The sequence below is a fragment of the Ammospiza nelsoni genome, chromosome 2 (assembly GCF_027579445.1).
Source record: "Ammospiza nelsoni isolate bAmmNel1 chromosome 2, bAmmNel1.pri, whole genome shotgun sequence".
NCBI lineage: Eukaryota > Metazoa > Chordata > Aves > Passeriformes > Passerellidae > Ammospiza > Ammospiza nelsoni.
The window spans coordinates 97,761,617-97,787,024 of NC_080634.1; the positions used below are offsets into that span (position 1 = coordinate 97,761,617).

At 35.4% G+C, this 25,408-nt stretch overlaps 1 protein-coding gene across 2 annotated transcripts in view; it reads right to left on the reverse strand.

Annotated features, from left to right (window-relative positions):
• Nucleotides 1-25,408, reverse strand: part of NLGN4X (neuroligin 4 X-linked) — a 165,159-nt gene that overhangs the window by 105,255 nt on the left and 34,496 nt on the right. For both annotated transcript variants that reach the window (XM_059493859.1, XM_059493858.1), the window contains exon 3: nt 8,334-9,173. In XM_059493859.1, the coding sequence (XP_059349842.1) occupies nt 8,334-8,805 (472 nt within the window). In that variant the 5' untranslated portion in view covers nt 8,806-9,173. The remainder of the gene's footprint in view (nt 1-8,333; nt 9,174-25,408) is intronic.

The window sequence follows — 25,408 nt, forward strand, 5'->3', positions numbered from 1 at the left end:
ATGAGTTTGCTGGAAACTTGTGCTCCCTCTGGTGTCTGAATGAAGCATGAAAAGCCAGCAAAAGCACTGCCATGGGGGCAGTATTACAAATGCAAAATGATTTTTTTAATTTCCTGGCCACCCTAAAAATACTACATAAAAGATAATTTGATACCAATTTATTTGAAAGAGGATGAAGTGTATATATTTGGATTGGGTTTTCATTTGCCCTACTGCATATTTAATAAAACAGACAATGTATCCATGATTTCCAGCTATGATGGCTTGTAAACATTACCAGTGACTAATTGAATAGTCATTTGAATCTGCACAAAGCAATTTCCCCTCATTAGATTAAACATGTCACACCCTGTCAATGAAAAAATCTATTTAACATCAACCCCGCAATTATAAGCATTTTGGAATGAGGAACCAGAAATTTATTTGTAATTAAAATTCCCAATATATATAGTGTAGGAACTTGGCTTAGCATTGCAACTAAATTTATTCTTCACTAAAAGTTTGCCTACAGCAAGAACTGTAAAAGAAAAATTTCCCTTCTATTATAACGGATTTTTAACACATCAGTACCAGATAGCTATAAGCATTAGCTCATTTTCATGGTTTCATAATAATTATTTCTTATTGTTTGTCTCTTTGGTACCAAGAGCAAGGTCCAGACTAAAAAAAGCCTTAAACCCCAAGAACAAAAATTCATCCATATTTCTTCAGACGATAATATCACAAACACAAATGAAATTTGCTATCATTAAATTTCTTTTTTTCCCTTTTTTTTCCTTTGTTCTATTTGGATTACAACTAATACATTCAACTAATACTATCCTAAAATGTAAGCATATGTAATTGATTACATGCCATTCTGAGAATTTTATCTGGACTGTTAAGCAAGAAGCACTGAATAAAGGCCAGAAATATTCTTTGCCTCTAAAAACAATGGCAAACCAAAGTACTGTGCAAAAAGCTATGTTCAGGAGAAATTTTTGCCTTTGTTTCATTTATGCACAATTTTTTCAGGAATCCTGAGGAGGAAATAATGAGCATTTACTTTATTTCAGACTTGTGTTAATTTATTTTGCAGATACCTAAACATTTGCAGAAGAGAATTGTAAATTTTCCCAGTTGACAAACTACCTATGATTATCACATTGATGTGGGTACAATTCCTTGAAATATTTTCACAGATATGACTGATTTATGAGCCCTGTGATTTAGCTGAGCTATTCAGCACGTGTCAGTTTTGTTTGAACCTGCAATTAATGTGCAAATTAAAGGAAACTGAACCAAATTTGAATGAAAAGATACAAATAGCTTTCAAAACTTTCAGACCAATGCAAAAAATACCTGAAGGAAGAGCAGTGAGGCCACAAAGCCTTTACAGGAAACCAAAGCTGATACAAATGATGTGGCCAAGACGCTGATCAGATGTGGCTGCACATATTCTGCACTATTCACCAGCCAGAGCCCTGCCAAGGGCCCACTGCACTGCCCTAGGACAGGGGCACTGCCTCAGTGTTAGCAGCTATCACACTGATTTGTGTTTTGACAGCAAGCAAAGAGACACACAGAGAACAGCAGCAGCTTAAAAAGACACGTTTTTCAGGAGTGAAGAGTAAAGCTGCATTAAAAACAAAACAAAACCCCCAAACAAAACAGAGAAGAAACCCCAAGCAAACGCGCAGGAAAAAATTCCAAACCAAACCGAAAAGCACCCCGAATAGACAAGCGGGAGTCAGTGGACAAAATTAAGTTAATTCTGATCTGTCTCATCACTCACATGACTAAAGACTTTTTCATCTGTGACACTGAGCCAAATGGCACAGCCTCCACAATTCCAAAGGCACTGTTCTTTAACTAAAAGGATAACATTAATTTGCGTTTGCACAAGAAACATTGATTCATCGTGTTTTAAAGGACATTTCCCCCCCCCCCCCCCCCCCATTCTAGCAGGTTTTTCAATATGAGGTAATGATGAGACTCCAGGAAATGGTGCCAAAAATCCTGTTGGGATTAACTAAAGTCATATTGAATGCTGAGTCTTCTTGCTAGGCTTCAGTGCATATCAGTTCCTGAGAAGGCCATTTGGGTGCAATCCTGTAAAGTGCCTGTGGAATGGGCAGCTCCTGGGGGAAAGGACAGCATTTTGAAATTAGTAACTAAATCTGAATTTATCTCTAAGGATTTAAGAACTTTATTTCATCTAGATTAGAGTCCTGTTCCTTGGTGTCAGAAGGTATTTGCGACTGTTAAAAGCAAGAATGTGAAATGAGGGCCTGGATTACCCACAGCTTTATCCTGGTAGGCAGAGAACAGCCAGACATATGCCTCCTCCTTTCTCACAGATGCCACAATATTTCTGGATTAGGAGGAGGGGATATATTGGACCCTAACAGTGAAAGAATTGGCTTGAGGCAGTCTGACACAACAGGGAGTTTATCTTTCACAATGGAGAGCAATTTTCTCTCTTATCCTAAAAAGTATATATTTATGTTCAACTGGTATTATATGCAATAATTACAACATTGCCATTTTATATTGTAATTATTATCTATTATCAATCTTTCTCACCCTGGAAAGAAATACAATCATTTTACGAAAGGATATGTCTTATTTTATGTAATTTTTATATGTGTTTTTATAAGCTGACATGGATTTACATAATAAAATTGTAATAATTAATTTTAGTTTTCCAGAGTAGAAAAAAAGATGACTGAATGGGTGGGGGTTAAAAATAAACCAGTCACCAACAAAACCAATGGCAATACTGAAACTGAAAATAAAGTTTTATTTCCTCCTTGGTTTTTTTTCAGAAGAACGTTATTTGCAATCTGAAACTGTTTAAACATTATTTTCTATAGAAGTCCTAAGTATGATTTAAAACAAATTTAAAATATTTTTAGAATTAAATAAATTTATTTAATTTGCTTTTAAAATATGTCAGAAAACATAAGTAAAACTATATGCTCCTATGCCAATTACAGAAATTATAATTTAATTTAAAAAATATGTAGTAAAGATTTTGAGAAACAATAGAAACTATAAACATATATACAAGAGATATTGGATTCTTAATTCCTTAAAGCTATATACATAAATCCTTGCTTCGATTTCTTAAGTAGCTATTTATATTTACAAAAGTAGTGAAGAGATAATAGGACAATCAAAATTTTAAGATTACCTGAAAAGTGTCTGATATACATATACTGAAACCTAAAACTACATAAAGTTTAGGAAAATCTATTGTCTAGAAAATTGAGTTTATTTGGAAATTACAAGTTACTATTATTATTAGCATCACCTTCTAATAATTCAACAAAAATTATGTTGAAGATATTGCAACTATCTTGCTCACTGTGACACTATTTTTATGTATGACCCTATTTTTACATTTGATCCCTTATTTCTCATGGTAACAAAGAGGCCATTGATTAGCTTACTTTTTTATTCTATGCCATCAAAATGAAGAGCCTAATCTTTACACTATCTTTTTCTTTGCCTCAAAGAAAAAAACCCAAATTTTTATCAATTACATTTTATTAGGATAATTTTGATAAAAACGTTTTTTCCACATTAAAGACATTGTACTCAACAGCAATTGCAAGAAGAAATCTGTAAGCACTCAATTATATATTAAGCAGCAATTATTCATTTCATAATATGCAAAAGGGACAGTCTGAGGCTCATCTTCTCAATCAGCTTTGCTCAAATTTTTCATTTTGTTATTTCTCAGTCAAATAGACAGAGTCAAGAGCTGCAGGTATATTTAGTCAATCTCTACCAGAGAAGGAGCACAGTTATCTCTCTGCTTTTGCACAAGACTTTTTTCTTACTGGAATTCCACAGTTAAATCCTGGGCAAACCTCAGTTCCAATAATCTAAAGAAAAATTATCACCTACCCATTCAGCCTTAATAAGTGTCATGGCCTCCCACCTTTTGTTGTCACTTCAGCTGTATTTATTCTGAAGTAAATGAAACAAGCAAGAAACAAGAAGATGCTAAATCCTTCATTAGTTAACCCGCAACAGATACATAGTGGATAAAAAGCCCCACCCCTGTGTAAAATATTCACTCTATCCATATGCCAAAATAAGTAAAAAGTATATATGCTTCCTAATTATCAAGCAAAGACAACAAAAAGTAACCTTTATTATTTTCATTTTTGATCTGAGCATAGCAGGTTTTAGACAGACATAAAATTATTTGTTCTTGTTGAGTTTTGTTGTTTTTTGCTTTACTGTATTGATTTGTTTTTAAATCTTGCTTTGTTATTAATAAAATTTTGAAGTTTATAATGAAATAAATACAAATTAAGGATCTTTTCTGGTTTTTTTTCTTGTTATACTTTTTTATCCCGGTTATGATAGGAGTTAGCAATCTCCTTCAGAACCCACAGATTCAAATGATAAAGGACAGGGATTAAGCACAGCCGATTAACAGTCTGTGTCCTCTTCAATCTAGCATTTCCACTGTAGATAAACCCATATTCAGACTGAAGATATAATAAACACACTGTCCTCAATATCATCTCCCTAGATGACCTCCTCAAAACTGACATTCAAGTATTCTTGTGGAAAATTACAGTTCATAGTAACTGCAAAAGCAGCCTAGACAATATACACCCACAAAAATAATACTGCACATCAAGCCAAGTGTTTAGAAAGCAAAATTTAAAAAAATTATAGTTTCACTATAAATATTTTATTTGCTTCAGTTCTGAGTAATTTATTATTACTATAGGTTTGACATATAAAATAAAAAAATATTCTTAGATTTTATTACTTGCATGTGTGTCTTTAAAATAACTGCAATATTATTTATACTTATGAACAAAAAATAAAAAATCTCAATGGATCACAGTGGTTGCAACTTTTTTTCCCTTCCAAAGGTGAAAGAAAACATACAGTGAAAATCTCCAGCTATCTTAGATACTCTGAAATAGAAGTATTACTGTAAGGAAAGGGACACCAAACAACACTTGTCTAGTGAAAAACAGCAAAAGAATAAAAATCTACAAGACAGAATTGCAGTATTATTCTTTTAAGTATGTATATTGACTTGTGTGATAAATAATATTTTCACCTAAAATGAAAAAAACAACCCATAAAAAGGATGATAGTTTTTGCTTTGTAAGGACATGTTAACATAGGAAATTCTGATGGGATTCTCCTGCTATCTGACATTTGAAATCCAGCATCTTCTCAGTCTAAAGAAAGGCTAGGATTAATACAGACACAGCAGAATATGTAACACATTATTTTAGTTTCTTAACCTAGAAGCTCAAACTATTTTAAGGAACTATAGATTTATGTTACTTAATTTCCTGGTACTTCTTCAGACACAGCAGTAACATTTCAAAATCTTGTAATACACCTAACTAAACTTATCTGTCTAGTTAAAGTGACTGTATTCTGCTCTTATTCCTATTAGTTTATCATGGAAGGATTCTAGTGAAGCAATTCTGAAATCAGATGGAAGGATATATTTATTAGTCATTTATTTGTACGTTTATTAGTCAACCCTTTATTGAAAGTACATGGTCAAAATTTGGTTCTCTTTCACCAAACCACAAAAATAATAAGAAATAGGTAATGCTATATAATGAAAAAGAACTGCAACAAAACAAAACAATGAAAAAAATCTCCAAACCTGAGCTTTTGTTTAGTTATTCACCAGAATTGCTTTGAAGTAAGCACTGCAAATGACTGCAGTTAATTCATTAGCTGTTGCTCTATTCTTTTCTCCAAAGTTAAAAAAAAAGGTGAAAAAAAATTATTCAGAGTAAGTTTCATAATCAGAGCATTTATTAGGTTTGGATGATTCCAGCCACCTTTTCTTCTAGAAAACAATTTCAAAGCTCTTTTAAATCAATCTATACTGAAGAAAGAATTGAAAATGTGAATTTAATTCAAAGTCACTCACTTTGAAATCTTGCTTCAAAAACTAATTTCATGGTCTGTTTCCATAACAACATAGATAATTTTTGCCAACTAGGACTCATATAATGAAGCATAACATCTTTAATCAGATTGTATGCACTACTATTTATGACTGTTTAGAGTGATTTGGAGACACACTAACTCAGAGCATCTGATTTGTAGGTCAGTTCCCGTGAAGAATCTTTATGGTCAGAAGATCACATATATTCCTCACTAAAAACCTCTGAGATTTATTAATTAGTGATAAGATAAACAACATACAATTAAAACATTGTGTACTTAATTAATTCATTTTTAATGTTCTTGTTTCCCAATGGAATATTTTAAAAGTGTTATTCATACTGTAGAGGAGCAAACTTAACTTCAGCTCATCACTAACACAAACCTTGTCATCTCATTATTCAGCTACATTTTTTATGCATGTGTTTGTATTTTCAACAGGAGATATAAAAGCAACTCCATACCATTTACATGTTATTTAAAGAAAATATAAAACCAGGAAGAGCAAACCAGGCTTTTTGTAAAAGTAATTGGACAAAAATGTCTACAAAATGTGAAATTAAGTTTCTCAGTCCTTTCTACTTTGCATCTAACAGCAAATGTCATTAGCTATTATAGCAAGATGACGGTTATAGGTTGCTAGTCCTTCAGCTCACAATATTTTACACCTTTTCATTTGATATTAAATATTCTTTTCCTAGATGTTCACATATATTCTCCCATGTCTAATCTCCTGTATCCTCTAATTAATAAATGAAACACCCCATTATTAGATTGGAGGAATGTATTATTTATTAAAACTGCATTCTAAAATAAGACCAAGCAAGTAGAACTGATGTTCCTTCAGTGAGAACTAATAAAATCTTAACCCAGAATGCTTTCTCAGGGCAAGCTTACCCCAGTGACTAATTAAAAGATGAAGGCTAAAATCCAGAACGTAAACAAATTTGGGAAAAAAAATATCTATTTCATGATCCAAGGAGTAAGAAGGAGTCCAATGAGACTGGAAGAGGGAAAGAATTGAGTTGTAAAGACCTGCTCCTTTGTCTACACACAGGGGCACACACACACACACACATGCACACACACTCGTGCACACAGAGTCCCATAAACACAGCTTTCCTTTCACAGCACTTTTCCTCTAAGCACCTTGGTAGTATTTACGTTTGCAAAGCTCCCAGTATTCCCAAACCTTACTCCTTTATTTTCAGCTTTCAAGTTTTTGCTTCAGCTGATGGGAACAGGAAAAGAAGGTGGTATGTTTATTGCTGGCAGACAGCTTGGAAATTCTGAGTAAAGAAGCCAATCAAGGCAGAAGGATTATAACAATCAAAGTAGAAAATTTGCATATTTAGAGTATGGTTACTGAGAAATAACAATGCCTTGGTTGTGTAAATCAAACCCTCAGCAAAAGTGAAGGGGATTTGCATATCTGGGAGAAATCTTTCATGTTATACATCCGTAACTGCATTCTAATTAGCAGAAAGAACTAGCTTTTAGTGGAATATTAAATATAAGCGCTAGTACTATTTTTATTTCCTTATGAAATAATATACTTAGCTTGTTTGGGGCCTGATGAAAACAGGTTTATCTTGCCTGTAGGAAGTAGTACTATTCAAAACAACCAAAGATACATTCATCATGCCATACAGCTACAATTTTTAAGATTGAGATCATGCAAATGTTCAAAGAGTTCTGTATTACCAATTGTGTTCTTCCTTTTTGTCTATAGAAAGTGGCTTAAAGTAGCTCTCTTGAGAAAGTATTGCACAAAACAGATGAAAGCTTAAAGCCATCTCTTCAAATCTGCATAATAAATCACCTTGACTTCATTTTAAATTTAGCAAATGAAGAAAAATAAGCTGGACTGAAAAGTTTCACAGACAAAAATCCTAAAAAAGCTCCTGCTGATGGAATTCCTGTAACAATTTTCTATTATCTATTAAGATCAAGCAGAGTTAACAGTAGGCCCAGAAATTTTGTAATAAAATAAAGAAAAACAATAGGTAAATTCTTCTTTAAAAATTAGCATGTAACAGTACGTTTGTACCATTCATACATGGAAAAATTACTATATTACTTCAGGTTGAAGTGTATTTTCCCTTTCCTCTCTTGTGAATGATTCTCAGCTGTCTTTTAGATGTAAGTTTAAGGCTGGCTGACGTACCCTGGCCACTACTCACAATCAAACTGCAGGTTGATGTTGCACTGAAAAGTAAGAGAGAATCTATGCAAGCATACTCAATCTACAAAGTATTATTAATAATTCATATTCAGAGGCATTATCCATTTCCATAGATAAAGCATGGATGAAACTCAGTAAGATGCTCTGAAGACCCGGACACTCCTCATAAGTTGAACCGGTGAGCACACCGCAGTGTGGGTCTCAGGGTACTTACCATCCTCTGTGGGCACATAGATATTCAAATACAGACAGTCTTCATTTTGATCTTGAACATATGTCACCACAGTATCCAGATTGGCTGTAAACCACACTGGCAGCATGTCGTTGAGCAGTGACCTCTCATCCAGGTACTGCGGGCACACAGCGGCAAACTGCGTGGCGTTGCGGACACCCGTCCAGGACGACGGCGGCTCCGGGGGCTGGAACCGCCTTTCTCCCGTCGGAGGAGAAGCATAAGGAACACCCAAGTACTGCTCCACTGGACCAAGGATCTCATTAGGCAAAGGTGTTCTTAACCCACGGATTTTGCCATAATTCGTTGTAACAACTGGGTATTGTGCTTGGCCATCAATGAGAGTAAATCTTATAGCCAGTGCAGTTATCCACAGGAGGAAGTTAGAATTCAACATGACACACACTGGTGTGAAGATCAAAGGCAGCCATAGGAGTCCCATTGGTTTCGACATTATTTAAATCAACATCAGCAGGGCTCTTTTTTCCACGGCCAGGAGAAATTATTCAGTCAAGGAAAATGAAAACTAATAAAAAAGTAGTCAAAAGGAGATGAAGCGAGGGAAAATGTATCTTTGCTCAGGCAACAAAAAAACAAAAGCTGATGTGTGGTAGGTGCCTCAGCTGACTGGCTGTAGACAAATCCCAATGTCAGAAGAACCAAGGGAGTGTTTGCCCCTAAGGCCCATCCCAGACTTCAGTGTTGAATTAATCCTGGCAACACACAGCACTTCCCGACAAGTAGAGCGGTGAGAGATCCACAGTTATTCCACTGCCCCAGTGAAATGGCTCCTCTCAGTGAAGTCCAGCCCACTCAGTCAGCCTGCGGCCAAGAAAAAACAAACAATTCAAATCAACAGACACATTTATGCTGGCATAAACCTTAAACAAAAAAATAAATAAATGAAAGAAAAAAAAGGCTATAAAAGTTATATTCACACACTACTTCCATGACAAGGCCCACAAATGTTTTATGAACTTTAGATATCATAGTCAGCTATGTGTTTCCAAAGATACGTAAGTTAAGAGAGCTAAACTTGAAGCCATAAGATTATTCCACAAAACAAATTTTTCTGCTTTTCTATATGTTTCAAACCAAACTACAGACCAAACACTTCTGATTTCAGAAAGAGTATCACATTCAAGTGCTAGCTTGAGGATATTTTCTGCCCTAAATAAACAGAATCTTCTTTTTAAGCCTCTTTGCACTCCCACAGGAACCATTCATTACTTTTGTTTCCTGTATTGGATAATCTCTTTTTGCTATGAGTTGACAACTAGAGAATATTTTTCACAGACATGACTTCTTTTCTGTATGACAACCTAATTTACCTCCATCTAATTCAGAAATTCCAATGAATGCAATAAATGATTAGTTCAAATCAAGTGTGAGAACAGTCAAAATGAGATACAAATTTATTATTTTCTTTTTTTTTTCCTATATCTGACAGAACAATGGAAAGCTAAAAGAAAAAAGAAAGCATGCTACAATCTCTTAAGTCAGCTTTTGGCCTACATAGTGTTACAATTATGTAACATTACCTGCTTGCACTCTCTTACTTTTATTTTTAAATAGAAGGCAATTAATACAATAATTCTGAAAATGTTTAATGAAATGCAAGTCACCTGCATGTATATGCTAACCATTACAAGTGTACAAATAAACACACATCAACGTTCTACCTGCCCAAATAAACTAGGAACTTCCCTTTTACCCATTACTCAACTCAGAAGCACAGACAACAATTTCACAGGTAAGAAAATTCCACAAGCAAAAATTCCTTGTTATAAGAAACTGACACGGATACCTTATATTTGGTAGGATGAACACACATGTATATATCAAAATTATATTTAAGGGGACAAGCAGGTCCTGTTTTCAGTCAGGACTCAGACATGGAAAATAATCTGAATGACAATTTATTCTCTCAAAACTCCTGAAATTTCATTTTGCCACTCTTACCACAAAACTGTTGAAACACCAGAACACCAGAGGCCAGAAAAATACCAGATACATATTACGTATGATGGACCAAAATTTCTACTGACATTTTCTCTAGGACTTGCAATTTCAGCACCATTTTTGAAGGACAAATCATTAACAGCTCTAATTTTCATGTCTCCGGGGGCACCACCAGGTCTGTCAGTCCCTGAGTTACGATGGAAGGAAGTTACAGAGGAAGTTATGAAGGCAGGAAGCCCTACACCCAACCCCACACCCAGCCTGGATCTTGGCCTCACTGGGTCCCCAGGCAGACCTTGGACCTGACTCCCCACCCTGCCTGGCCTTACAATTCTTGGGTGGTGGCAGAGTCCTGTCCCTGTCCTCAGCCCACCCTCAACGGGGAACCTTAGAAGTTCAGAGTCTTGCCCTGCCAGCTGCGCAGTGCCCACAGCTCCTGGGTCATCCTCTCCCATGGACAGCCCCACGTCAGCTGCTCCCTGGCACTCAGAGTGGTCAGCCAGCAATGGGTCTCTCAAAATTCCTCCTCAAGCATCACTTTCCCTATTGATTTTTGCTACCATCTTTAACAATGGAAATCAGCAGCAGGTGGTTGATTTTGAGTAGCATTCCTCTTGCTCTGTCCCATCCTAATTTTAGCACACTTTACTGATCATGCAGCACAAATCTGATTTTCCAGTTATATCTGTGCTTAGGGAAGAGCAACAGACCTTATTCCCTTGACACCCACACTGCAGAAGTTTGTAATGACATTCTAAGAAATGTGGAATTCAGCACTAAGAAAATTGACAAGGTGGAAGGAAACACAGTGATCCAGATGATGAAAGATGGATAGAGAAAAAAATTTTCTGGGCAAACAGCAAGCAAAAAAGAGAAAACAAAACAAGAAAAGAAAAAGGAATGACAAATAAACAAGAGTGAACATATTACCAGCAGGGAGAGAACCAAAACTGACAACATGAAGGAAATCCTCAGCTGATACAGCAGAGAGAATATGCAATTGTAAAAAATGTGACGTACTAAATAGTATGGCTTTCTTGGCCACCTGGATACATGCTGGCTCATACCAGCCAGCTCTCAAACAGCACCCCCAAGTCCCCTTCAGCTGAGCAGCTCTCAGGACACTGTTCCCCAAGCCTGGAACATTGCAACCCAACTGCAGGACCTGACACTTGGCCTTATCAATCCTCAGAGAACTGGTCTCAGTCAATCCAGCCTGTCGAGTTCCTTTTGCAGAGCCTTCCTACGCTCCAGCAGATCAATACTCCCATCCAATTTAGTATGATCTGTGAACTTACTGAGGATGCATGTGATCCCTTCCTCCAAATCATCAACAAAGACATTAAACTGGCCCCAATACTGAGCTCTAGGTAACACCACTGCTGACCAGCTGCCAACTGGATTTAACTCCATTCAGCACCACTCTCTGGGCCTGACTATCCTGCCAGCTTTTCACCCAGTGAAGACTGCACCCATCCAAGCCATGAACAGCCAATTTCCCCAGGAGAATGCTGTGGGAGACAGTATCCAGTGCTTTACTGAAGTCTGGATAAACAAAATTCACAGCCTTTCCCTTATCCACCAGCCAAGTTACTTTATGACAGAAAGAGATCAAGTTAGTCAAACAGGATCTGCCTTTCGTAAACCCATTTGTGAGTATCATCTGGGCCTGATTCTCTGGCCGTCCTGCACACAGCATGTGATGATCATTCAGGATGATCTGTTCCATGACCTTCCCCAGCATCGAGGACAGGCTGACAGGCCTGTGTTTCCCTGGGTCATCCTTGTGACCCTTCTTGTGCATGGACATTACATTTGCTAATTTTCCACCAACATGACCTTCTCCAGTTAAGCAGGACTGCTGGTAAGTGGTTTAAAGCAGTTTAAAGCTCTTTCACCAGCTTCCTCAGGTGTATCCCATCTGAGCTCACAGACTTATGTGTGTCTAATTTGCTATAAGTAGCAGATCACTAACCCTTTCCTCCTGGATTAACGGGGCTTCACTCAGCTCTCCATACTTCCCCAGCTTCCAGCTCTGGGAGCTGTGCATCCTGGGGACAACTGGTTTTGCTATTTTACTGAAGCAAAGAACCCAGACTGAGGCAAGGAAAGCAAAAATATCTTGTTTAGGCAAGAAAATTAGGTAGAATATATCACAGTTAGGCAGAAAATATTACACATTTCAGTTTATCAACATTACTAGCGGAATGACCATTTTCCTAAGGTTAGTTTCACACGTGAAATGTACACACACTCATACACAATGACACAGAAAATAATTTTCAATAATAATATTGAGAGGTAAGGAAGAAGGCATGCTGCCTATTAATTTGTGAACAGTGACGACTATGATATGATGTTAGATACATGATTGAAAATGTTGGAAGATGTAAATAGAGAGTCACAGATCTCAATTAGGGATTAATCTTAAATAGAAAACTAAGCATTCTAGAAAGGTTTTTAGATATATCAAAACTAGTTTGATGTTCAATTATATGTATACAGTCAGTTATTTAATATGCCTTTACAGACTGAGTCTACAGAAAGACTTGTACTTGTCATGTCTTTATTTATTATCACTTATAGTGTTGTACTTTTTCCATATTTTTATTTACTCCTTTAAATATTAGAAAAATGCATACAAACTGCTTGCAAAAAATTCTTAGCTGGAAGTATCACTCATTCAAATAATCGAAAATAATCAATCCAAATCAGAATTTGCAGTTCAAAATGACAACTTCTGGCAGCACACCACACAGAGAAGTCAAGGAAGATCTGAAATCAGATACGATCACATACAATGATTTTGGTATTGGCAGAGGAGTGTAATTTGAGGCTAATGAGACATTTATGGCCTTTGAAGAAAATGCAGATTGAAGTTAACATGGATGTGTGTCTGGAAATACCACTTGTTCTTGTTTATAAATCTGTGCCCCAAGACACTCTTAGAGATGCTTAAATAGTCTATGAATCAGGCCTTCAGGGCTAAACTGAAGGTTTCCAGGAACTGCAGTTACCACTTTTTCAACCTGAGAAGATTGTCAGTAGCTCTGCACTTATTCTGTAGCTGCTAGGGAAATAGAAGACATGGCTTAGAAGTCATCTTTGCTCCAGTCTAGAATAAAAAACTAAAGTGACTTCAAGTTTTTTTTTTATCCTCTTGTTCAGTTACAAGAAAACTAAGCAGAAATATAAATTATATCAATACAGGAAACTGAAGACTCTGCAGATATCCCAGGGTTCCCCAGGCTTTATCTAATACAAGTAATGTAGAACAGTACACCTCAGCTTTCAGTCACTGACCACATCTATTCTCTGGCCCTCCCTTCTGCTCATATTCCCAAGGGAGTTTTTGGGCATGTACATAGCTGTGACCTCAACAGAGAGTCAGGGTTAAAGACTCACATCCCTTTCATTAGACAGACATTCTGAAAGTACACAGTGATCTTGATTAACTGAAATATAAGAGCAACCAGCTAGTCAGTAGAAAAAAACTGACAAATCATGTAATCCATAAAATTTCAGATTCTCCTCATATTGACATTTTGCTAAGTATTTAATTTATTTTACAGAATATGAAGATTCAAAAAATATTTCATTTACCAAGAACATGAACTGTTTGTTCTTCTTTCCATTCCCTTTGTCCCCTTGAAATAAGTAATTTTGAAAGTTATTAAGTGGATATGTATGGCTTGCTTTTTGGGTTTCTTTTGTTGCTTTGTCATATGTCTGTGTGTGTGTTTGGTTGACTGTTTTTAAACAAAAGCAATTAGAATATTATCATATTGTAACATATAGAAATCTCTATAATAAAGTAATGTTGTTGTATGATACTGTAAATAAGAACTATCCAAGGCATAGAAATTTTTTAACATGCCTACAGTATTAATTTTTAGCAATATGTCCATACAATTTGAAATATTTACAGAAAACTAATCACGCAATTTTCTTCTGTAAAGCTCTTCCCAAAGCAGGTTTAAATACACCTCTACCTCATAATCAGCATTACAACCTCTGAACAGTCACTGTATTTAAATGTTCATTCAATAACAAAGAGCAGTTTTTCCAAATCTCAATAAATGCATACTGGGTTTATCTACTATCTTTCAAATTAAACTAACAACCCCAAAACAGTTATAATTTCCTTAGGGATTTTTTTTGAGCTTCTAGAACTTTCTTGATACATTGAAATGAGCTAAGCTTCATTTTTCCTTATCCTACATAAAGTCATTCAGAAATATCAGACAAAATAATAGTGAACAACACAAAGGAACACCAATCATTAAATAATGTCCACCTTCTAGACTGGATTACCTAGAAAATTGGTAGAAAGTTTATTTACGAAAATTGGCCAATCCTAAGATATTTTTGAATTTCAGAAGTGTAATTACAATGATGTCTGGCTTCAAATTAACACGCAGCTAAGTTTCATGAGAAATTCTTTTTGCTATAACATATATATATTTATTTTGTTGTATTTTTGTAAGCATTTTCCTAACTCAAATAAGATATTTATCATTACATGATTCTTAAGAATACACACAAACACACAAACCACCCTCAAAACAAAGTAAAACTCCCAAAATCTAGACTTCTAATAATCCTAACTGTAGAGCACCTGATCTAAGCGTGTTTTATCTCAAACGTGCCGAGCATTGCTACAGGAAAGGTGACCAGAGGAGGGGTGGGGCAGCGCTGTCTGAGCCAACTCCCTGCTCTGCCTTGAGACTTGTGCTCAGTCCCTGTCACCCCAGCTCACTTCCTGGGGAAGGGCTGGCTGTGCAGGGGTGAAAAACATGCAAAAAGCCTAATTTACTTTGGAGCCATACAGACTGCACCCCCTCTCACTTTCTTTCTTCCTCTTTCCTTTAATTGGCCCTAAGGGTCATGAGGCTAACTTACCATTATAATCTAGGGATGAGTGTCTGAATAATGTCTCACAGAATTATTTCGTTTGGAATTATAACTTATGAATTCACAGTCAAAAGTTTTTTTAAGATTTAAAGTTTAAACTGAAAAGATTGTGATACAAATTTAAGAATTATGATGTATTATTGAGTAAATTGAAAATAAATGCCAGCTATACAAACATCACGACTGACCTTGAAGTTGGTCTTAGTTGTATGATTAGAAGTCGTGGAAGACAAAGGTAGATTTCAAAAAAAAAATTTAATATGGAAATAAAGCCTGAAGAGCAATATAAATGACAAACAAACATTGAATTAAAAAAGTTTGGGTTTTTTTTAAAAACATGTTGCATTTACCCTTCCATGAATTTCTCCAAGTGAGAGAAATAGGCTCAGATAGGCTTGGACAACAGTGTCAGTAGATCCCTCAGGTTAGAAACTACAATCACCATTTACTTTTCAGAAAATGGGCACACATTTCTTTCATATTATTTTTTCTCACTCTTATTCGGAATATCTAAATCTCATGCACTATCAAAAAGAACAATGGGATTATAGGAAAAAGCTGCGTGGTCCCTACACTGTTTTTGAAAAGAGCAATTCTCCCAGTAATAAAAACAATTTGAAAAGCAAGCAAAGGAGAAAAAACACATGATCATCAGTCCTTTCCAAGCAAAAAGAAAATAAGAAATTAACATCAGCATTCTCAAAAAATCAGCTCTTTCGATCTAATTTTAAGAGGTGATTGTTAAAAATTCACAGATATGGTTTCCCCTATTTTTTCTGTATTTAAAATTATTAAAAAACTGTATGGCCAGAAGGACCCAAGACTAACAAGGAATTCTCAATAGGAGTTCTCAGTTAAGACAGTTGCACTTATCTCACTGACCTTCTGAATGGTAATTTCAACTACTATTACATGTAAGTACAGAAGAATTTCAGTGGTTAGACAATTTTCATGATACTTGCTGCTTCTTAGAATAAATTGATGATGATTGCAAATAAACATAAGGTTTCAATATTAGAAGGGAAAATCATAAACTCCTTACAAACATAAGCCTGAAATAAGTAATAATCCCAAAATTACAGGTGTATTCCATTCAGCTCAAATTGTGATCTGAATTTAAATTTCCCATGACAATAGCTATTCAATTGTGGTCTAATTGCAGCTGTGAAGTCTAAAAAAAATTCTACATTGCTAGTGCATATTCTAGGGAAATGTACAAAAATAGCATCAGTACTGTCTAGCACAAGTGATGGCATAATTTCCAGCTTTTACTTCTGATATAACCTTGTACAAGAAATGTAACACACTCTGAGTCTCTCTTTGTCTCTTTTATGCACCTTTCTTTGCCTAAATTCAGATGTCTTACTACAAAAATAAAAATATTACGATCTGAAACAGAATGTTCAGTCCTGAGTTTCTTTAAGGCAAAATTTCCTGTAAAATCTCTAATGCCTGGAGCAAACCACTGATTTATAGATATGAAAAAAAATAATACATGCAAACAAAAATCAGTATTTGATACATGAAGCTTACAGAGTAGGCCTTAATAAATTGAATAAACCCTCAAAAAACATCAAAGTTCATTACTCACTACCACTTCAAAATCTCAGAAAAAAGCATTTGTAACACAGAATGAGTCTTAACTCCTCTTCTGTAAGAAAGATCAAATGACTGAAAAGAAAAATTCTTAATGAAATCTAACAGGTTTTGTCTACGTATTACACAAAGAAACTCACAGGTCTCAGTCCTTTCTTGTCTTCTCCATTGAACTGAAGTGCATGCCTTTGTCAAGGATGAAAGAAACTACAACTCTTGTTTGAACCAACTGAGAAATTGTCTAAGGGACTGATTGATATGCAATTTGATCTCTTGAGGCTATTTAATGATTAGAATTTGATATCTCCCTCTAGGCATTCTAGTCTCAGAAGAGGATACATTAAAAATGTTACAATAACCAGAAAGAGGATGGGAAAAGCAATTTAAACTAGCTGGGCATATGAACACATGTAAATACACACACAGACACACCATTAATATATTATATGGCCAAAAAAAGTTGCTGCTTTATTATACAAATTCTTAGGACTTAATTACACAGGAGCCACAGGCAGGACATTTTCATTGCATTACCTGGTTCAGTTACCAGGTGGTGATACAACATTCATTCATATGATAATGTCACAATTATACATTCATTCTGGAAATGGGGAAGTTGAGTGGCCACCCTCATTAACCTGAAGAAATCCAAACCCTTTGTTCCCTCTTCCAAGTTACAAACATTAGCTTTCAAATAAGGCTGGGATAGCTATGAGGACTCTGAAGCATTCTCCCTGGACCAAAAAACTTCACTCTGAGTTTCTTACCCTTTGACTATGAGAAGTCTCTAACATTGGATTCCCATAAAATAAAAATTTTCTTGGACAGGTATTCTCAATTTCAAGCAAGCCTTATGTAGTTTGTAGGAGAATTATTTCATAAAATAAAAATTGTGAGTGGAAATTAACTTTAATAGGCTTTTACATCATCAAATTCATTTATCAGGTCAATACTCCCTTTTGGTTTTCTTTATTTGTTTGAAAGTGGACAACTTCACCATCACAAGGAGGAATGTCCTCCAGCTTCTCTTCCTGTATGGCTCTCTTCCTAACTTAGTGGGCTTTCATCTGCTAAATGTTGTCTTGAACCCCTTATATTTAAGAGGTGAGAGAACATGTCTCAGCAAAATAAGTCTCCACAAAATATTGTGAAAAAATGGGATCACCAGAATCCCTCACTAGATCCATGTTGCTAGATCAATGAAGCTGGTGAAGGGGCTGGAGCACAAGTCATAGGAGGAGTGGCTGAGGGACCTGGGGTCATTTTGCCTGGAGAAAAGGAAGCTTAGGTGTGGTCCTTATTGCTCTCTACAAATACCTGAAAGGACGTTCTAGCAAGGCAGAGGGCAGTCTCTTCTTCCAAATAACAAGGAATAACACAAGTGGAAATAGCCTCAAGTTGGAGTGGGGGAAATTTAGATTAAATATTAGGAATTTTTTTTCACCAAGAGGATTGCTAAGCACTGGAACAGGTTGCCCACATGAAATCACCATCCCTGGAGACATTTGAAAGGCATGTGGATGTGGCACTTAGGGACATGGTTTAGTGTGGCAATGCTGAATCTTAGAAGACTTTCCCAATGAAAAATACTGTATTATTCTATGATTTTAAACAACTTTAATGAAACCATTCCTGTGCTGCCTGCTGCCTTTCCCTCTTCCCTGCAAACACAGTTTAAAAGCTTGCCTAGAGGAGATTGTGGCATATACTCTGCTTACTGTCCTGTCTATGCTGAATTCAATAATAAAGGATGAAATTCTTAACTTTCTAGCCGACATAAGTACTGGGAGCTGTAAATTATATCACATACAATGGAATTCTAAAAGCTAAGCATAATATTATCATACAAAAGTCATATCTTGAGCTGTTTTCAGGCCAATGCAGTAAGCACTGGAATTCAGGGCCTAAGCAGGAAAGTAGATAGGGCTAGAGCATGGACTCCAACACTGTCCTTCCCCAGTATTCATACCTACCAGCCAGTGCACAGGCACAAACAGGGAGAAGGCCAGAGTTATTCTTCAACAGACAGCTATTTTTATTTTTTTATTTTTAGTAAGAAAGATTTTCACTATGTTATGTGGCCTCAGGGGCAGAGAACAGCACCCGGACCATTTTATTGACTAAGATGTAACTCCATGGACAGAACCAGAGTTATCTTTTCTCACCACTGATTAACATGCCAAAAAAGCAAGAAAGGTAAGCTTGGAAAAGATATCAAATCTTTTTCTGGTAGTCTTCTGTTCAGTGATAAAGGTCCTCCATTTCAAATCCCACACTCCCAAATGATAAAAAAATCAAACCATCTTTCATGGTCTTTTAACAATTCCAAGAGAAATCTCAGAACAATATGTGATGTTTCCTCTTAGGAAAAAAAAAAAAACTCCCAAAATTATCTGCATGACAATCCTTATCACTCCATGGGAAATTTCAAAGCCATCTCACATGTAGTTAATTATATTTTCTTGCATCAAAGGGTTTTCAGAAATCTAAGGTAATATATCATATTTGCTTCGTAATATGTTGAGTTTTACCTGATAGGAAATGGAAGCCAACGAAAAACACAGAAGTTACCATTTCTCCTCCTGTTCATCCCTTCACTCCAATTATTGGAATGTTTCCAACTTTGCTTAGCACAATGAATAGGTACCTTCTCTACCTTGGAAACAAATAGTAAAGCTCATGTTCATTTCCCAAACTGTATATGAAAAAGTCAGATTGTCTATCCCAGAAGCACACACTTCAGGCAGCCGTTCTCCCTACTGTAGCACAGGTATTTGACATTAAATATTACTTGAAGTCAACCACTATGAAAGCATCCTGAAGATTATGCTGAAAAAGCCCAAGTGATTAGCCTAGATTAGACAGCTAACTGTCCTAACTAAGCCATAGCATGATGATTCTTTCTTTCACTTCTTACCAATATACACAGAATTATCTTTATAACCACAGACTTAAGAGCCTCGTAACTTTCCTGTTTGTTTCATACATGAACAAAGTCCCCATGACTAAAATCAGGAAAAGCTTATTCTACTATGAGTTTCTTAACAGTTTTTGTCTTGTTCTATCATTAATTGCCCTGATAGTTTATCAAGGATAATGTAGCATCCATTGATAGGAAATTCTGTATAAAAAGTTAAGACTAATATGCAGATATTTTCTCACCTACCATTCAATTAATTTTATTTTCTGGGGTTGTTTTTACTATTTTTGCCATTAGTATTGTTATTCCTACCTATTGTTATAGCCACCTTTAAGTTATTTTAAAAACTGTTGCAATGAATCTTCCCTGGTGTAAAATCATATCTCTGAGAATGAGTTTATCCAGTTTTGCCATCTTCACCTAATACTAGCCTTTACCAACATAGAAGTGATAGGCTTGTGGAAAATTAGTATTATGTTAGAAATATTTGGATTATTTATTTTTAAAAAACACGTTTCTCCTGATTTTTTTGGTTGCAATGAGTAACATTTATGAATGACTTTCTAACAAGACCCATACAATATTATTATTTTTATTATTACTATCGTGTTGTTTAGCACACTCTACCTGCTTTCACAAGAGTGCAAAACTACATGGGCATTTTAAAATATGAGGAGAAATTTTTTTTAACAATATGATTCCATGACAAAACATTATGCCATGGTACTTTTTGAAGACCCATCTTACTCTTGTTCTTCCCTGATTGAAAATGTCCTCTTAAAAAAGGTACCTTCTATACTTTTCCTCTTTTGCACATAGCCCTCTCAGTTCTCTTCTAATTCTCAATTTTTTCTCTTTTCTCCAAATGATAGTTCTTTCCTATGACTCCTTTCTTCTTCCTGGTCATTTGTTTTTAGCTTCCTTTTGTATAAAGGAAAAGTAATATGCCCATCAAATCAATCAATAAAAAATTATTTTTATGTGTAGAAGAAATTTATTTCATTTATTTTGTAAAGGGTTTCTGTTTTGGCTTTTTTTTAACTTATTTGGTTTTGGGTGGGTTTTTCTTTCTCTTTTCTTTCTTGTATTATATCCATATGGGATGACATTGAAAAAAAAAACCAAACAAAAACAAAACAAAACAAAAAAAAAACAAAAACAAAAACCACAAAACAAAAAACAAACCAAAACAAAACAAACAGAAGACAATTTGCAGCTGCCAGGTTGACTAGGAAGGACTGATCTATTTTTTCCTGCCCTCAGTCAACTGATTTAGGTCAGGATTGAGAAAAAATATACCTTGTCACATGGCAGGAGTTACAGCTTCCTGTGTGCTTCTATTATATCATCCCAAGAAATCTCACTAATAAAACATAATTCCAACCAAAAATATCTACCAAAAACTAATGCAGTCAATTAATAGAACAGATGGAGGTCAGAGCAGACAATTAAATCCCTTTGAGAGCGGAGAAGATTATTCTACCTCATATTGGAGATATGTCAGTAATTCCTGTGTGATCTGATTTATACTTTATTCTTCAAAATAATTCCTTCCATAATGCCTTCTTTGGCATGAGAGAAAAAGATCCATCTTCTATAGGTGTTGCTTGCAGCTGTATAAAATTATTTTTAAATGGTGGGAAAGTGCACATATGTTTTTCCAGCAGTATTCTTACTGACTCTCAAAGCAAGAAATTTAAATTTCCTTTTTGCCTTTATTTAGACAGCTGCTGCTCCTCAAAAGGTTGATACAGCTATCACCTTGGCAAGGTGCTGAGCACTTTTTTTGGAATTTAATACTGTCTTCTATAGGTATTGAAGATAACCATTCAGGAGGTGTGATTGATTATTTCTCCGGCCATGAATTCCAGCATATTTGCAACAATTATCTTTCCTAAAGTCTTGCACAAAGATGGTTGTATTTCTGGACATGGGAGCTATACTGACAATAATACAGTAAGTGTTGTTGCCATATTCTGGCAATATTGATGACATATTTCATGTTTCAAACAAAAAGAAACTGAGTTATTTAATTTTTTTCCGATTTTGATGATTTTCAGCATATAGATTTCAAACAATAAACCATAAACAGCTACAGGGAAAAATTCTTCAGCAAGGAATTAGGTTCCCCATGATATATTTTTTCACAGAAAAGGAACTCTGTGCCAAATGAGTTCCAATTTGTTTTTAAATAAAAGTCAACACAAGTTTTGATAACTCTTTAACTCCTTTTTTTTAAAGTTATCCTCAGAGCATACTGTGGTAATATTTAAATTTTAAAAAGCTCAGAGAAAGTTGCAGTAATATTAAACTAATATTTAAAAGCATTGAAAATCCATATTCCAAAAGACTATTTAGCTGCCAAGAGAATGACCTGTTGGTGTAATTGCTGTGACTGCTGTGTTGCAGCCTCGATTTTCATTGGTGAAATTCTAATACATCCATTTGCTTTTTCAAGCTCCTCTATTGAAACTCCTGCTTTGTTAATCAATAAACTCAGATTGCTTAATGACTGCACTATCCTAAAAGCTTTGGTTTTCAGATAAATATGCTTTAATGAATTCTGATCTCAAATTAATATGCATTTGATGCTGGATATATCAGATGTGAATTTCTTGTACCCTTATGTAGTTTATTACCTCACTGTTTATACATTTTAGTTTTGATGGCTTCTAACGAAAACAGATTCTAGTTCTGCCATTGTTTGAACTTTGTATTGTAGCCTCACACCATGCCACTCAATGAGTTGTATTTCACTAATACTTTGTAATAAATTATTAAATAAAAACTACTTCAGTAGTCTTTAAAGTATTTACTTCTCTTTCATTTGGTGAAATATAGTATATTTCTTTTAACTTTCTTCTTTTAAATAGAACTGTATTCACAATAGAAATGCTAAGTCTCTAATTATTTATCACCTAACTTCTCAAGTGACTCAGCACCATTATTTATACTTGTAGCATAACTGTTTGCGTTTTTTTCCATCATTTTTGATACTTTAATATAATGAAAGAGAAAGGGTCATACTGTTATTTTAAATCTATGGAAAGAAAAACTTAATTGCTCTTAAATGAAGATCACAGGTTCATAGATTGGTTGAAGTTGGAAGGGACTTCTGGAGTTCATCTGGTCCAACCCTTCTGCTCGAGGAGGGATATCTGCAGCTTGTTTTGGTGATGTTGTTTAAGTAAGTATAGACTGTACCTCATTATTCACAGTTTTCAAGCATTTTCATGTCATCGTTGTGAATCAAATTCATGACACATATCTACCAGTAACAGTAGTCACAATGGTACGATACAGCATATGAAATATCACCTACGTACCTTTAAAGCCAAGCAAAAAGCCTCAAACACAGTTTCTCAGTATAATTAACTCCACTGACTACAAACTACATTAGAATTAAAGGTGTAATTTAGTTCCAGATAAAAGAGCTTTGTTTACACCCCGAAGAGACAAATCACAATTTTAATAGATATTTGGTTGCAGGTTATTGATTTCTTACACAAAGAAAAAATACAGCTTTTTAAGATTATAATTAGGCACCAGTTTTTTTCAGTGATTTCCCTAAGTCCTATTGAAACATAAAAATTCAGGCTGTTTTTTCTAATATTCTGTAAATACTTGTGTGAGCTTTAAATTCATGTTCATGCTGTGAGAGCAGAAAGGCCATTAATACAACTGCAACCAGGTGAAAAAGAGAAGAGTACTACTTCATACATCTTCATAAGAAATAGAACCTATAATGAAAGGTGACAGAATCTGATTTTATTTAACCTGAGTAGTTTCACCTACACTCAGATATTCTGAAGTTTTTCTAAGATGTGGATAACAACATTACCATATTTGTGTTGTGTTCCCTTTCTCTGGCTTTTTTCTTGGAAAAGAAAACTTGAATGCAAAGCAGTATATATGAAAGGAAATGTGTGGAGGGTGTTGATAACAAAGCTGGTTTAGAAAGAGTGGTTTAGATAATTTCAGCTTCCATACTTAAGATACAATAGAAAACACTATGTGTATGTGTATACATATATATACACAAATATATTTTCCACATCAATAGAAAATAAAAGCAAAATAACACTCAAAAAATTCTGTACAATACCAGCTATCTGGGTCTAAATTGGCATGCAATTAAAGCTAAATGTATTTTATATTCATATATACAAACAAACATATTTACCTTCAGAATCAAATAGTGATTTTCAATTCTAAGTAATTTCTACAAGCAGTTTGGCTTCCTGCTGGTAAAAACATTTTATTTTTTTCTTTCAAACAAGAAAGAAATATGCCATCATCTTCCCTAGTTACTCAACAGCTGTATCAATTTGTTTTCAGGGCAGTGATTAGCATAATTGTGGTGGATTACCCGCATTTAGCACAGAATGGAAATAATTCAGTATTTTAGCAGATATGACATAGAATGCATGGGATACCCAGGCCCTCTGGAGTGGTGCTGGAAGTTTGGGGTTTTTTTCCTAAAACTGTACTAAAAGCCTATTTTTAAAAACCCAAATCTGCTGGAAGTACCAAAAACCTTAATTCTTCTCATGTGCTGTTTGATAAACAATCTCAAACTATGGCAATGGCACACAATCATGGAATCAGCTGCAAATAGCTATGCTAAGGGCACTACCCAGAAGGGTTTCACTGTGATATAATTTCTCTAAAAATCAGAAAAAAACCAAACCAAACCAAACCAAACCAAACCAACAAAAAAACAACAGCAGCAACAACAACAAAAAAAAAAAAAAAAAAAAAAGGAGGAAAAGTCAAAAAAACAAAACACAAAAACCCACCCAGAATGTGATTCCATCATTACTGGTTTTCTACTTTCTCTCCAAATTCTAGTTCTGATGCTGAGGTGCATACACAGTGCTACCTTTAGTGCTGTATGAGTGTTAAAATCAATCTGTTCTATATATACTCAGCCATTTACCTTAATACACTTGCATGTTTTATAAATATGCATAGACAAGCACTGTATGATATTATACAGAAATAGAATAAAATTATAAAATGGTTTTGGTTGCAAGGGACCTTTAAGCCCATCCAGTTCCAACCTCCCTGCTGTGAGCAGGAATGCCACACACTAGATCAAGTTGCTCAAAACCACCCAACCTGGCCTTGAGCACCTGGCTTTGAGTTGAGGATGGGGCATCCATAACTTTTCTGGGCAACTTGTTCCTGCATCTCCCCACACTTCACAATAAATAACTTCTTCCTTACAGCCCCTCTACATCTACGCTCTTTTAGTTTAAAGCCATTTCCCTTTGCTCCCAGTCACTACAGGCCCTGATAAAAGTTTCCACATTTCTTATCTCTCCTTTTCTATATACTGAAAGGCTGCAGTAAGGTCTCATAAGAGCCTTCTCCAGGGCTGAACAACTCCAATGGTCCCAGTCTGTCTTCACAGGTAAGGTGCTGCAGTCCCCTGATCACCTTTTTGGCCTTCCTTTGGACCCACTCTAATATGTTTGTGTCTTTCTTGTGTTGAGGACTTCAGAGCTGGATGTAGCATTTCAAGGTGGAGCTTCACCAGAACAGAATAAAGGGGCAGAATCACTTCCATCAAACATGTTGGCCACCTATTTTGATTCAGCCCAGGATACAGTTGGATTTCTGGGCTGCAAGCACACATTGCTCACTTATTAACAACTTCTCA